Genomic DNA, 15201 nt, shown 5'->3' with positions numbered 1-15201 from the left:
TCGATGCATGATGCTGCAATATCACTCACAGAACATCAATGGCAGCTTCATTCACAGAGGTCCCGAGGGAAATACCTGACATGCTTAGATGAAATCAATCCTGAAAACGCCGCTTTAGTGTGGCAAAGCTATCAACACTGACTGTGAGGCTATAATGCAATTTCAGCAGAAAGATTGAGCCCACATAGCAACATTGTGTCGGCCCAGATACGGCCCACATCTGGCACACGTGGAAAGATGATCTGGCCCACATGCGGCGTGGAATGACGGCCCTTGGGCGGCTCACTCGATCCTGTTTGCCAGATCTGGGCCACAAGCAGGCCATAGCAATGCCACATCTCAGCCAAGAGCAAAGAAATAAACCAGAACTGGACCTTATCTCAGCCACAAAATCTGTGTATATTAAATATGGAGTCATCTCAGCCATAATAAGCCTTTTAACAAGCAGAATCACTGAAAGAAAGAAGAGAACAGAAAAAGAGACGAGCAGAAACACAAGAACTACAACTGACTTCAGACACAGCTTTAGATGAAATCAACTGAAGAGGAAAGAAGACATTAAATCTGTGAAGATCTCAGCAGAGGAGGATTAAACAACTCCACAAACAGCATTACCAGCTTCACTTATTACTAACCAGACTGACTTTATTTCTGTCAGAATTCTACACAAGTTTTTTATTGAGAATTAACAGAGTTTAACTCTAATGTGTTTCATTTGAAGTCACCATAACAGTGATTAGTGTTTCAATTAGTTGGGCTATTAACTCTTATTATATATTTTGTCTTTTTTGGCCGCTGTGACCGTGTGTGTGTTAAACACAGTTACAGCAGCAAAGAAAGCTAAAGTGAAATGAGATCAAGTGATGATTGTTACATGATGATGGATTTATAATCATCATGAAATAGACTGATTCACTGATGTTTTTTTAATCAAACAATTATGTTGTTCCATTAATATTTTCACATCACAAACCCTGTGTTACTTCAGCGTGAGATCCAGCAATATTATAACAATCAGTTAGAAGATTTTATCAAACATGAACACGAAAAGTTAATCTACGATGACACACACAGACATCAACCATCAGCGCATGAATCTCAACAAGAAAAGATCTTTTCTCTTCAGTGGATTTCATCTAAGGCTGTGGCTGAAGTCAGTTGTAGTTCTTGTGTTTCTGCTCGTCTCTTTGTCTGTTCTCTTCTTTCCTTCAGTGATTCTGCTTGTTAACAGGCTTATTAAGGCTGAGATGACTCCATATTTAATATACACAGATTTTGTGGCTCAGATAAGGTCCAGTTCTGGTGTATTTCTTTGCTCTTGGCTGACATGTGGCATTGCTATGGCCTGCTTGTGGCCCAGATCTGGCACACAGGAGTGAGCCGCCCAAGGGCCGTCATTCCACGCCGCATGTGGGCCAGATCATCTTTCCATGTGTGCCAGATGTGGGCCGGATCTGGGCCGACACAATGTTGCTATGTGAGAGACTGACAAGGGCTCATGCTTACAGACACCACTTCAATATTCCTGTAGTTTTTGAAATAGCACTTTACACTCTCAGACAAAATGGTTTCTTTAGGGGGTAAAACAGCTTGTCACTGGGGCATTACCTTCAAATGGACCTTATTTACCCCTAAAAGGTTCATACAGTATAAGTTTTACTAATCCAAGGTGTTAATATGTCAAGTGAAGTCAAATTTATTTGTATGGCGCTTTTCCAAATACACATTGTTTCAAAGAAGCTTTATAGAAATTCATATTGTGGTTGGTGATAAGACAGTATAAAGCTATGATACAAATGAGTTAGATCTAACTATATTTTATTTATAGTGTTTATAGTTTAGCAAACGTGTCAAACTCAGTGTTGGGTATGTTACTCTAAAAAAGTAATTAATTACTAGCTACTAATCACATATTGAACAGTGTAATTGGATTACTGTACTTATAACTCTATCTAAAAATTTAATTACGTATTACTGTCACAAGAGGCTGAATTTAAGCGCATGGGAAAAGAGTAGAAACAAAAACAGTCTTTATTATAATCCACACAGTGGAGAATCGCAGGAGATGAACTAGAACTCAACCACATACAACACATACGATAATGGACAAATGAACTAGGGAAACTCACAGAGAATGTGCTCTAAAGAGAAAGAGAACAGGTCCGTGGAATTAGGAACTATGAAAAATAATTAACAAACAGGGAAACTAACCAAGAACTCGAGCAAATAGAGTAAAAACACAACTAAAACAGAACTTACATGTTATAATTACTTATTACTTCCTGAAACTAATTTCAGCCTAGAGCAGTTGAACAATACGAGGATAGGAATGAAACTGCTCTTTTAATTCTTTCAAATAAGCAATATTAAATTGCATGAATTATTTTCGAACTAGCCGAGGTATTTAAAGGGAGAAGGTTACATTAAAAACATACATTTTAAAGGAACACGCCAACTTTTTGGGACTTTAGCTTATTCACCGTATCCCCCAGAGTTAGATAAGTCCACACATACCCTTCTCATCTCCGTGCGTGCCGTAACTCTGTCTGACGCACCCACCGCTAGCCTAGCTTAGCACAAAGACTGGAGGTAAATGGCTCCAGCTAGCATACTGCTCCCAATAAGTGACAAAATAACGCCAACATTTTCCTATATGTTGTGATTTATAGTCACAGCGTGTACAAATTAACAAGGTCACATGAGACACAGCCATCTTCTAACCGTATACACACTGGGAACTATATTCTCAGAAGGCGAAGCACTGCTACTTCTGCGGAGTGATTTACTTGTACATTACACAAGTTTTATGTTGAATTAATGTTTTTCAAAAAGACGCCGTAGAGTGTGACATGACATCACATCATGACCGCTGCAGTGTCCTTAGCAATTTTGTGTGCAACAACCAAGTCTAATGTGACCGTGACTTCAAATATTGGTCGGTTTTGTAATATTAAGGGAGTAAGCAATTCTCAAAAAGTATTAATGAAAACAGGTCACAAATTCTGATGCTCATGTGCACACCTGATTTATATAATGTTAGTGTTGTTAGTCGAGTTTAAAATGTTCTCAAAATGCATCATTGGAGATATGATAGGTCGGATTAAGTGAAAAATGATCCGATGTGAGTCATTTCATTTCAAAAACTAATTCACAGTCATTTCAAAAACAATGTTGAGAAATATATGGTATGGCTTTAATTTCAGTTTGTAAAGTCTCTGATTTACTATTTTGTGATGTCTTTCCTTACTGTGGTTGAAAATTAATTATATTGTGGTAAAGATTTTTGTCCTATAAGCCCATCTCTGAGAAGTTTGACTGGGAGCTTCTAGAAAATCAACACATAATGCTTTGCCCCCCCCCCAGTGAGTAAATCCGCAGAACCTGAATTCACCAAGTACAACGTTCCTGAATCAACACCTTTGTTGATCCTGGAACGACGTGTCAAACAACCAATTAGATTTGAGGGACAAGTTTACATTTTATGTCAAGTTTGGGCTTACTACCAGAGTTAGGTGCTTCTACATCAGGGTTATTCATCTATCATTTCCCTCTGATATTAGGGATAAGTTATGGGTAGGGTTAGCTTTAGGGGGGAATAGGGTTAGGACTCAATTTTCAGAGTGGAATGTTGTTCCAGGATCAACAAAATATGTTGACCAAGAAACGTGTCTAACTCTGCAAGTCAAAATGTGCGAGTAAGCCAGAGGTAAGGAATGAAAAATGTTGGCAGTAGCAGGAGAAAAAAACATTGGGATATCCCAGACTACACTGGGAGAGCCAGTTCTCCTCTAGCTAAACAATTTAAACAATATCAACTTGAACAACAAGGGCAATATGTACTTTTTTGGGGTAGTTAAAGTACAAAGTTGTCCCTTTGAGGGCACTGCCCCAGTAACAACCTGTTGCATCCCTAAATGTAAAAAAAATTCGGACAGTGTACAACCGGTGAAGAGAAAGAAAACTCACCTCGTCAACATTCTCAAAGGCATTAATGACGTCGTAAGGAAGACAGGAGAGGAGGTCGATGACGAACCAGGTCTTCACGTAGTTCATGCGGATGAGCTTTGGGTCTGAGATCACCTCCCCAGCGGGTCCAACAAAGGTGGTGTGGAAGTTGAGCACGATGTCCACCAGGAATATCACATCCACAATGCTGTCGACTACCAGCCACGTGACGTTGTTTTGCTTGGTCTTGAAGGACACGTTGTAGGGGACCATAATGGCCGTGTAGAAGGTGAGGATGAGAATCACCCAGTCCCAGGTAGTCTTGAAGGTGCAGTAGTGCAGGATGATGTGAGGAGGGGTTTTCGGAGCCTCTTGCTTGTACTGCGGGAGGATGTCCGAGCCAAGCTGCAGTACCTGATAGGGAATAAGAAGAGGACAGAGTGTAAAATCTGAAGTTAATGATTTAAGGGTCAATAGCCCAACTAAATCAAACACTGATAACCATAATGATGACTTAAAATTATGGTTTTCTCCTTCAGTGATTCTGCTTGTTAACATCAGGTGTCTTCAATGTTGGCAATAAAAAATAAAGAGTTCTTAATTCATCTTTGACGTCTGTCTGTTATTCAGATATTTTTGTTTAAAAAAAAATTGTTGTAAATTTGACTAATTTTAAATGGTTTACTTTTGAGGAATTAATTTGATTAATTATTACTCAATTCTAATTTGTTACATTTTAATTAATAATATTGCTTGTAATCTGTTGCCACAGTTTTATTGAGTAGATATAGCGTATTCATTTTTACAGTGAGACAGCAAGATAACATTTCCTCAGTCCACAAACGGCATCCTGATGTATTTGAGAATAAACTCCAACCGAGAGAATGACAGAAACTATGAGTGAGAGAGACATGACTGTTTCCGCACGTTTGTGAAAGAGACAGCATGAATCTGTCTGGGAATGGAGATTTGCACACACTTGCACACTTGCTCTTTCTATACAAAGGAACATAAGCCAAGAGCAGACAAGGAGACAGAAGAAGCTCATCACCCTTTCAAGTCTGCGACAATAAAGCCCCAGATCAGAGCCAACTCAGTGTGTGTCTGCGCCTCAATCAGCTCCCTAGTTCAGTAGTCAGGGCACTGATCAGGGAGTCGGCCATTTTAAGTTGCACTGAAACATTCGTCCCCTAAAAAGTCCCTCAATGCACTGTGAAAACCAGGAAGCATCAATGCTCACTATGTTCCCTTAACGGAAGTGCTGAGGCGCGAAACATGCTTTTTTGATGTTTTTTAAAATGCAAACCATTAATTATATTTCAGAATAAACATACATAAATCATTAGAAAGGTAATGAACATAATCTAACTAACATTTACAATTTATTTACTGCTGAAATGTTGCAAAGTGTGCAAAGTATTTATTATAATGCACTTTAAAAAACATTGACAAATAATGTCAGAAAGATATCAGCTCTGCTGTTGTTCGTAAATACCAGAAGTGATGTTGTACAATGAGGATGTTGTCATGTCACCATCAATGTCCCAATGTGTAGTGTGCAAGGGTCCTTACTGTCCTTACCAGTGCCTTAATTTGTGCAAACAATATACCGAGTCACGGCCGAGGAAGCTAGGGAGCTGACTGAGATGCACCTTGTGCCTCTTGTGACTTCAATTAGTCATAGACTCTACAATACCTTTAAAGGGGACCTATTATGCCCCTTTTTAAAAGATTTAATATAAGTCTCAGGTGTCTCCATTTTTGAGTGGAAGTAAAAACATACTGTTTTCATGCATGTATCTTTAAATGCAAATGAGCTGCTGCTCCCTGTGCCCTTTCCAGAATAGTGCCAGAGATGGTCTTTTTATTGGGAGATACGAGGGTCCGTGGCTCTTCCACTGTAATGGCTAACTTGGATCACATGTGCCTTGATAACCAATCACATTACAGCCTTGACGTCATTGACTTTAATTCAGAGTTGTGCGACAGTCAATCACTGTTTGTGGATACCATACAGTGTAAAAAAAAAAATCATGATTTGTTATCACAACTTTTTTTCTTTTGTCAAATCAACTTGGATAATCAACATGGTTCAGATAAAATAATATTTTGTGTTTCTGTTGAATAAACCAATCTCTTACATTGTATTAACACTCAAAATGTTAAACCAGGTAACTTACTTTAAGTTAAACCAACATCATTTTTACATTGAATGAGAGGTGCCGTAAACTGAATCATACCTGTCAAGCAATTGTCCTTGACTTCTCTTATAAAACAGCATTTTTCTTGTGTAAACTCTACAAATAGATCAATCCAAAACTAATGTTTAAGAGCAAACATGTTGAAGATTAGCCAATGGGCTTTCGATTCATTAAATGATAATCTATTTCCTCACAAAAGCGGTTTATTCAGAGTAGTGAAGCTATTGACATCCATTAAAAAAAAGAAATTCCCTGCGTACCACAGCGTTAGCAGGCGTTACGCTACTTTCCGCTAAGTTTGCAGGCTTGCCTTCAAGTGGCTTTGATAGTGCTGTGCCTTTACAGCTCGTGCCTCAGATTCTCTGCCAAAAACTACCAAAACATCTGTTTGCTTTCAATCATCTCTATCGCGGTCGTGGTCACGTGACATTGCAGTTCTTCAGAAAGCTGTCATGAGTATTCAATTTACTTTTTATCTAGAACAGTATTATAAAGTGAAAAGCATGATGATATTTATATATCATATATGATATGTACAGTATATCCACTCTATATAGTGTAAGCTAAGTATCCATGGCTGAAGAATCATCCTGCTGCATGTGAGTGTGTGTGAGAACAGAACTTGGAGAACACAGATGATCTGCTCTATGATTTCAACACACTGAAAAGAACGTGAAACAAGAAACTGAGGGAGGAAATTCACTAATGCTGTCACCCATTCCGCTCCTCAGTTCCCTATATCTGTCTGAACATTAGGACACTGACGACTTAATACAATTTTGCGGTTTGAGCTGAACAAATTACGGTAACACTTTAGAATAATGGTCCGTAATTAACAAGTAGCTATGCAGGAAGTAATAGGTAGTACTGCATTAACACCGAACTTAATACTATTAACTAATATGGAAGCAATATTAACTAAGCAGTAAGTATTATCTAAATTAGTACAAAGGTAGTTCCTTGGTAGGTATTTGATTATTACTAAAGAAATGTATCCTCACTGAGAACTACTTGTGAACTAAGAAAGAATAACCAATTAATTACTAATCACAAAAGTAACATGTCTAAAAAGTGAACAATTGTGTGTTTTTTTGTGTTTTTTTACTCTTAACATGGTCATAACATTTCAGAAGCTTGTGCCTCAGATGGGTTCTTAGTGGAAACCAGTTTATGAATATTATATTCCCCCAAATACATTAGCTACAGGTTGAGATTGTGACTACTACTCTTGCCAAAGGATGGACACATGTTCTCTGTTTATTTCAAACTTAAACAGAATAATACTAATAATGATAATTTGTTTAAAATTTTAAATAATTAGGAAGTGATGCTGACACTCATGATTGGATTAGTTCACTATTATGAGCTCTTGAGTGTCAGTTCAATATGTCTCAGACTCCAAAGACCTACCTTTATGTTACAGTAGCCGCCAGAGGAGGACTTCTCTTTAGGATATGAATATAAACATTGATGTTCTCTTGTCAAAAACAATTTGCATCCTTAATGAAGAAATTGGCTGCATTTATGTTGCGATAATCGCAAAACCACATCTTCCAGATTACAATGTTTGTTAGAATATTACTAGTGCCTGTACAGTATGTGTTAAATATAAAATTAAATAACTTGTATTACTTGTGAAAAACATGCTAACTCCTCACTAATTACTCAAGCGTTACCTTGGTATCCGGCAGGAACTACTAGTGATGTGGCCCATTATTTTAAAGTGAAAAACATGCCAACTCCTCACTAATTACTCAAGCGTTACCTTGTTATCCCGCAGGAACTACTAGTGATGTGGCCCATTATTTTAAAGTGAAAAACATGCCAACTCCTCACTAATTACTCAAAATTAATGTTTTGACTCTATTGCATTCAACTGTCTTATCAATTAAATTTTCAGTCACATTTATTAATACAGTTTAACGTTACTCATAAATAATAACATTTCGCTCTGTTCATGCCTTCTGCTGCAAATTCGTTTCGGATGATTAGCCTATATGGTGTTAAACAAGAATACACTTTAAAACCTTAAAAATACCTTCTTTAATCGTTTAACCATTTTGTGTTTTATTTACTGTGAGACACAAAAGGTATTTTCTCCTATAGACCCATAATACACTAAAACACAACATAAATTCACAAAATATATAAATTTTATTAGCTTGATGTAATCCAAATATTTAGAATCCATACGTTGTTTGCAAGAAACAGATCCAAATTCAGCCCTTTATCCAGTGATCTTCATCTCCATTTCCGCTTCTCCCGAAACGTTACGACATGTTTTACAGCAGTGATATCAGACGCTTATTGGCTCTCGCATGCTTCGTCACAGATTACAACATGCCGTGTTTAAATTGGTGTACTATATTTGAATTGGAGAAGCGCGCGCGCCTTCACAGAGCGAACAGCGAACCGAAACCGGATTAACATTTTCATGGATTAATAATTTATATTCTGCTCTGTAACGTTACCTCATACAATACTGCCAGAGAGGACTGCGACACATCGTCATGTGAACAACTTTTGGTACCGGTTTTGATATTTTCTTAATAAATAAATGATTGTGATTATACCTGTCTGTTGTTTTTCTTTATAATTCTAGCCTACGTAACTTAGTTTACAGAAATTGTTAGGGGTAACGTTAGGGGTAGGATTAGTTTTACTATGTTTTAATGCTATATTGTTAATAAAACTGCCATTTCCCTACACATATCTGTCCATTAAGTTTTATCCTTTTAATTTTGTCAATAAAATGGGTATGTTTAGGTGTGGGAGTAGGGTTAAGAGATCTTACATTTATAATCTATAAAATGGTAAAAGGGAAATTATACAGATATCGTTATGATATGAAATATTAGTAAATAGTTTACATTTTTTAGCTGTAAAAACGTAATAATGTTACGTTTAAACGTTGCAGATACGTCCATATTAACGTTATACGTTTCAGCATCGAAACGTACAAAAAAGTATGTTTTCTATCTTTGAGAAAATTACGTATTAATACCTACGTATTACAATGAGACCAGGCTGCACTAGTAGTTCCTGCCGGATACCAAGGTAACGCTTGAGTAATTAGTGAGGAGTTGGCATGTTTTTCACTTTAAAATAATGGGCCACATCACTAGTAGTTCCTGCGGGATAACAAGGTAACGCTTGAGTAATTAGTGAGGAGTTAGCATGTTTTTCACAAGTAATACAAGTTATTTAATTTTATATTTAACACATACTGTACAGGCACTAGTAATATTCTAACAAACATTGTAATCTGGAAGATGTGGTTTTGCGATTATCGCAACATAAATGCAGCCAATTTCTTCATTAAGGATGCAAATTGTTTTTGACAAGAGAACATCAATGTTTATATTCATATCCTAAAGAGAAGTCCTCCTCTGGCGGCTACTGTAACATAAAGGTAGGTCTTTGGAGTCTGAGACATATTGAACTGACACTCAAGAGCTCATAATAGTGAACTAATCCAATCATGAGTGTCAGCATCACTTCCTAATTGTTTAAAATTTTAAACAAATGATCATTATTAGTATTATTCTGTTTAAGTTTGAAATAAACAGAGAACATGTGTCCATCCTTTGGCAAGAGTAGTAGTCACAATCTCAACCTGTAGCTAATGTATTTGGGGGAATATAATATTCATAAACTGGTTTCCACTAAGAACCCATCTGAGGCACAAGCTTCTGAAATGTTATGACCATGTTAAGAGTAAAAAAACACAAAAAAACACACAATTGTTCACTTTTTAGACATGTTACTTTTGTGATTAGTAATTAATTGGTTATTCTTTCTTAGTTCACAAGTAGTTCTCAGTGAGGATACATTTCTTTAGTAATAATCAAATACCTACCAAGGAACTACCTTTGTACTAATTTAGATAATACTTACTGCTTAGTTAATATTGCTTCCATATTAGTTAATAGTATTAAGTTCGGTGTTAATGCAGTACTACCTATTACTTCCTGCATAGTTACTTGTTAACTACGGACCATTATTCTAAAGTGTTACCCAAATTACAATATCTGCTTAATCTGCAATGGTTCATAAGATCAAAATATACTACAGTTTTGACACAAACGGTTAGCGTATGCTTACAGTGAACACATAGCCTTTCATGCTTGATATTCTACAACATTATTGATCTGCCCTACATTGACACCATTGTATGAGAACTGAACTGAGCTGAACTTGACATCACTGTTTTCTCCAGAGCGACTTATAAATGAACTAAATTAATAACTTTTTTACAACAAAAATTAACCATCACTGAACTTACTTAAGCTGGACTATAGACTATTTTTTTCTAGAGCTGCTGTACAGCAGAAACAAACTTTGTTGCATTATTTTCCTATTATCACTGTAAAGCTGCTTTGAAACAATCTGTGTTGTAAAAAGCGCTATATAAATAAAGCTGACCTGACTTGATACTTTAATACTGGAACTTTTGGTGTGCACCCGGGTTTGACTGATGCCAGAGTTCGGCTCGTTTGGATAATGTGAACGCTGTTATCCGAATTTGGCTGTGCACCCGCGAACCGTACCTGAGATCACCTAAGGCTGTGTTCAATTAAAACAAACTCTGGTGCCATTGCTGTATTAGTGCCGTTCACTTGAATAAGTGTGAACGCTGCCATCTGAACCCTGGTGCGAATCAAACAAGCGGACTGAGATGCTGTAAAGATGAGTCTCGTCTGCTTCCAAACTAACTCTGGTGCGGTTCAACTGAAATATGAACAAGACATGTAAACAAACCAAAAACGGGCCTAAAACGACCCTAAAAAGGACAGAATGGCTCAAGTTTTGTCTGGACCGAAAGAACCAAGAGAACCAAAGTATGAACACACCCCATAAAGGCTGGTCTGGGGTACGGTTCATTTGAGCTCTGGTACAGTTCGCTGCTGATATGAATGCAATCGTACTAAATTGCGGAAGTGAACAGATATTGATGTTGTATGATTTAATAAAATAAATGATATATCATTCAGTGTGTTTTGTGTGTGTGTCACTCACTTTCCTGACAATCGTGACTGACAAACTGCAAGAATCTCATTTCTGCACACCTTCAGCATTTGCAGTACATTGACGGCAGATAAATGCAAGTGCTGTTATGTGCTGATGAAAAAACAAAGAAAAACAACAAAAGAGATGTGAGCAGCTCTTTCCATTTTGGCGCCTTCTTCATAGCCGTTGCCTAGCATCATGGGTATGCACCGCAGCTCGATGATGCAAGCGTACCCCAGTTTGGAGCAAGCGGCAACCTTTCTGTCTCTCTCTTGAATCCAACACGGAAGTGACTTAAACTGCAGTTCATCGACTGGCCACTAGAGACAGGCTGCAAAAGAGAGTCAATCCCATAGACTCCCATGTTAAAATGTCCAACTTTACAGCAGAAAAAATATGTTTACCGCCTGGTACTAAAAGTGGTTTTGGTCTATATAGCTAATTTTGCTCTTCATGACGACTGTGAGGGGGGTGATTTTTTTATAACTCATCCGTTTAAATTATATTAAGTCTTAAAGTTCTGCATAATTAAGGGCGTGGCCACTTGAGTGACAGGTGGATTGCCGCTGCTTCACTACTGGCCGTTTGTCTACTGTCTGTTAGCGTCACGTCACCTCAGCTAATCCGCCGCTTTACACATTTTCGTTTATCCGGGAGTGACACACAGCCAAGATGGCGACGGCTGGCTCCGCCCACTTTGGGCTTCAAAAATGCTCTTCAGAAACCAACGGCTGACACTATGTCCATATTTTTTTACAGTCTATGGTTTGGACCCAAATAATATAATGTGAACAGAGACCAGCGGGGGAAGGGGGAGGGGGAGTAATCGAACTCTGGTTCAGACCAAGCAATTGAACCAAGTGTGAAAGCACCCTCAAAGTATACTCCATTTGATAGCATTTGATAGTATGTTTCTTTGTCAAGTATCTGCACTATTACTCTCCAGAAGCTATGACTGATAAAAAAATGCCTTTTTACATGTTTAAACTACAGTTGCAAGAATCGGTTACACTTTATTTTAAGGTGTCATTGTTACATATATTTAAGGACTGAATGATTTAGTTAGGGTAGGATTAGGGTTTGGTTGAGGGTTAGTTGCATGTAATTATGCATCATTTACTGTTATTATTATGGTAAGTACATGTAACATTTGTAACAAGGACACTGTAAAAAAAAAGTGTTACCCAAGAATCTCTTGTTGTTCCGTCTTTTCATTTACGCAGTATGCATGCTGATGATGTAATTTGCATCACGTGCACTGTATGCACACCCTATAGCGCACCAAAACGTGCTCAGGAAGTGTTCTGGAGGCGCTGCAGGAACTGAGGGGGACGCCGATGTGGAGTGTGTGACGTGAACAGCAGCCGCACATGTTGGAGAGTTATCTCAATACAGCAGAGGGGCTTTTGGGATTGCAGCACACACTCTTGGCCAAGAGGGCTCAGGTATAAATGGATGGAGTGTTGCTTTGATGAAAGTGCTTGAACACACATGTAGACACAAACACAACAGTGATCACCTCAGCCAGACGGGAGTGCTTGTGGACGTTCTCGCCCTTGTGGACAGTGGGCGTCAGCTGCTGTAACACACCACGGCTGCTGGTCAACGCCCGCGTCAGCCGAGCAAACTTTCCCCAGCCTTCAGTCATATAACAAGGGGAAATGGTTAGAGAAAAATACATGTATAATGTAATGAGTGTTTATCAATCAGTCTTATAAAGTGGGTAGTTTCATTCCTGCATGGTAAATATAAAACATATATATATATATATAAATTGTTCCAGCAGTGAAAACAACATCCTGATTAAATCTAAAATCAAACACAGAGATCAGCTTTCACTTTCCTGATGCAGTTTACACCAAATGAAATGTTTTGGCTGATGGGAAATGAGTCAAATCAAACCTTTAGATGAGTCGTCTTCAATAGGCTGCTTGAATGCAGTGATATCACTGAAGGTGCAGAGGAAGAGTACAACTTTGTCCTGTTCGTTTCGGATGGGAGCAATTTTGATGAAGAACCACACTGGCATCCCTGCAATATCAGCATTTTTTGTTTAATTCCTTGATAAATATGATAAGCTTAAACTCTTTCGAATGATTTCAAATAGGCAACTCACGGTTCTTCTTGTACATGAGTATTTCAAAGGAGTTCATCTCATAGTTCTCAAAGGTCTGGCGGACTTTCTCGCAGGTTTCTTTGTCAGTGAGTTCCCCGTACAGAAAGCTGAGAGAAGGACAGAGAGGCGTAAATAACCAAGAATCTCAATTAAAATACTGAGTGAGCCATAAACTCAAGCTGTGAGCCATTTGCCAAATCCATGATCTAACAACTTGAGGTTGTGGTGAGTCTTCATTACGTGGCCACTGTAAAAAAAAAATAAGCTTGAACAACAACAAAAAATCTTAGTACTAATTTCCTTTAGCTTTTTCTTGTTGACTCAACTTTTGTAAATAACAGTTATATGAACTGAAAATAAGATGTCTGTGATACAAAAAACGTTTAGTTGAGTCAGCTTGAAATTATTTGTTTTCTGGAGAGGTGCAACTATTCTGTAACAAATCTTTTGTAGTTGAGCCAGTTCAACATTTTTTGTTTATTGGAAATCATTTGGTCATCACTATTTTGGTGATGAGCGTTTCCTTTGGTTGGGCAGTTTGACTCTTGGCTTTTTGTGTGAGTTTTTGTGGTCTTTGTAACAGTGTTTAGCATAACACATAATTTGTTGCTAAGAAAAAAGAAACCAAGATGATCAAGTTTTCAGCCTCATAATCTAGAACACTAATCTTATTTCTGACCAAAATTGATTATTTTTCTATTAATATTTTACCAGCAAAACTTTCTTGCAGCAGATCAGAAATTCTGAATTGTGATTTTAAAATACATTCTAGATGTATATCTAGATATATCTAGATCAGCTGATCATTTTTGTTTATGGCTTTCTTTGCAACAAATTATGTGTTTTGTTAAACACTGTTGCAAAGACCTAGCCTGGTAATACCAGACTCTGCTACTTCGCTTTGCTTCGTAGAGAGAGTCTGGAGTTCCGTAATAGAAAAACGTTTTCTTTACCGCCTGGGGGCGCTAGTCTGAAGCTTAAAATCATTGGTTACCCGTAAGCCAATCACATAACGTTTGGTTATGGCGTGTGTTATGCGCATGCTCAGCCGCATCTAACTTCCACTGTAAACACATGTATGATGCGAAAACAAAACCATCGAGCGAAATACCGGAGTGAACATGGCTGTGAACGACTTTTGCAGATTATGTGAAGTAAATCTACGCATCCACTGTACAATCGTCTCTCAGCCCGCCCTCTGTTCGTTGATTGGCCGGCTGTTTTCAGGCCGGAGGAAAACGGAAAGCTATGACGCGGTCTCAGACTGAGTACAGAAGCGAAATGAAATTGAGCGGAAGTACGAAGTCTGACGTAGTCAGGCTAGCAAAGACCACAAACTACAAAAAAAAATCTACATCTGAACATTATTCTTAATAAGAACTTCTGTTTCCATTAGACAAAAAATGTTGAACTGGCTCAACTACAAAAGATTTCTTACAGATTAGTTGCACCTCTCCAGAAAACAAATAATGTCAAGTTGACTCAACTAAAAGTTTTTTTGTGTGTCACAGACAACTTATTTTCAGTACGTATGACTGTTATTTACAAAAGTTGAGTCAACAAGAAAAAGCTACGGAAAAATAGTACTAAGACTTTTTTTTTTTGTACAAGATTTTTACAACGTGGATTTTTGCTGAACCAACACATCAAAATCAGTCATTGTTGACTGACACTAATATGACTTAAATGCAGATTAATTATTAATAATAAAAGCAGGTAAGCACCTGCATGTGCTGCTCTTCTGCATGACTTCAGCACGATGGTATCCAGACAGCTTGCAGAATCCATCATTGCTGTAGACAATAGGCCAATCCACAATTTGGGCATTCCCCAAAACAAAATTGGTGTCTGCCAGGAAGGAATGAAAGATTATTTTTTGTGGTTACATCAGCAATTGTATAGGGGTCTCAAGAGTCAAGACTTAATTCT

General features: G+C 37.8%; 1 protein-coding gene across 1 annotated transcript in view; it reads right to left on the bottom strand.

The window, feature by feature from the left end:
- kcnh1b (potassium voltage-gated channel, subfamily H (eag-related), member 1b) overlaps nucleotides 1-15201 on the bottom strand; it is a 55201-nt gene that overhangs the window by 38098 nt on the left and 1902 nt on the right. Inside the window, exons 2-6 of the mRNA XM_084117854.1 lie at nucleotides 14997-15120; nucleotides 13273-13379; nucleotides 13059-13187; nucleotides 12676-12794; nucleotides 3967-4359 (exon numbers count right to left, since the gene is read on the bottom strand). Of these exons, the coding sequence (XP_083973980.1) occupies nucleotides 3967-4359; nucleotides 12676-12794; nucleotides 13059-13187; nucleotides 13273-13379; nucleotides 14997-15120 (872 nt within the window). The remainder of the gene's footprint in view (nucleotides 1-3966; nucleotides 4360-12675; nucleotides 12795-13058; nucleotides 13188-13272; nucleotides 13380-14996; nucleotides 15121-15201) is intronic.

The sequence above is a fragment of the Abramis brama genome (genome assembly GCF_963993115.1).
Source record: "Abramis brama genome assembly, chromosome: 6".
Classification (NCBI taxonomy): Eukaryota; Metazoa; Chordata; class Actinopteri; order Cypriniformes; family Leuciscidae; genus Abramis; species Abramis brama.
Note: the sequence above shows the minus strand (reverse complement) of the source record. Positions and strands in the feature narration are given on the sequence as shown.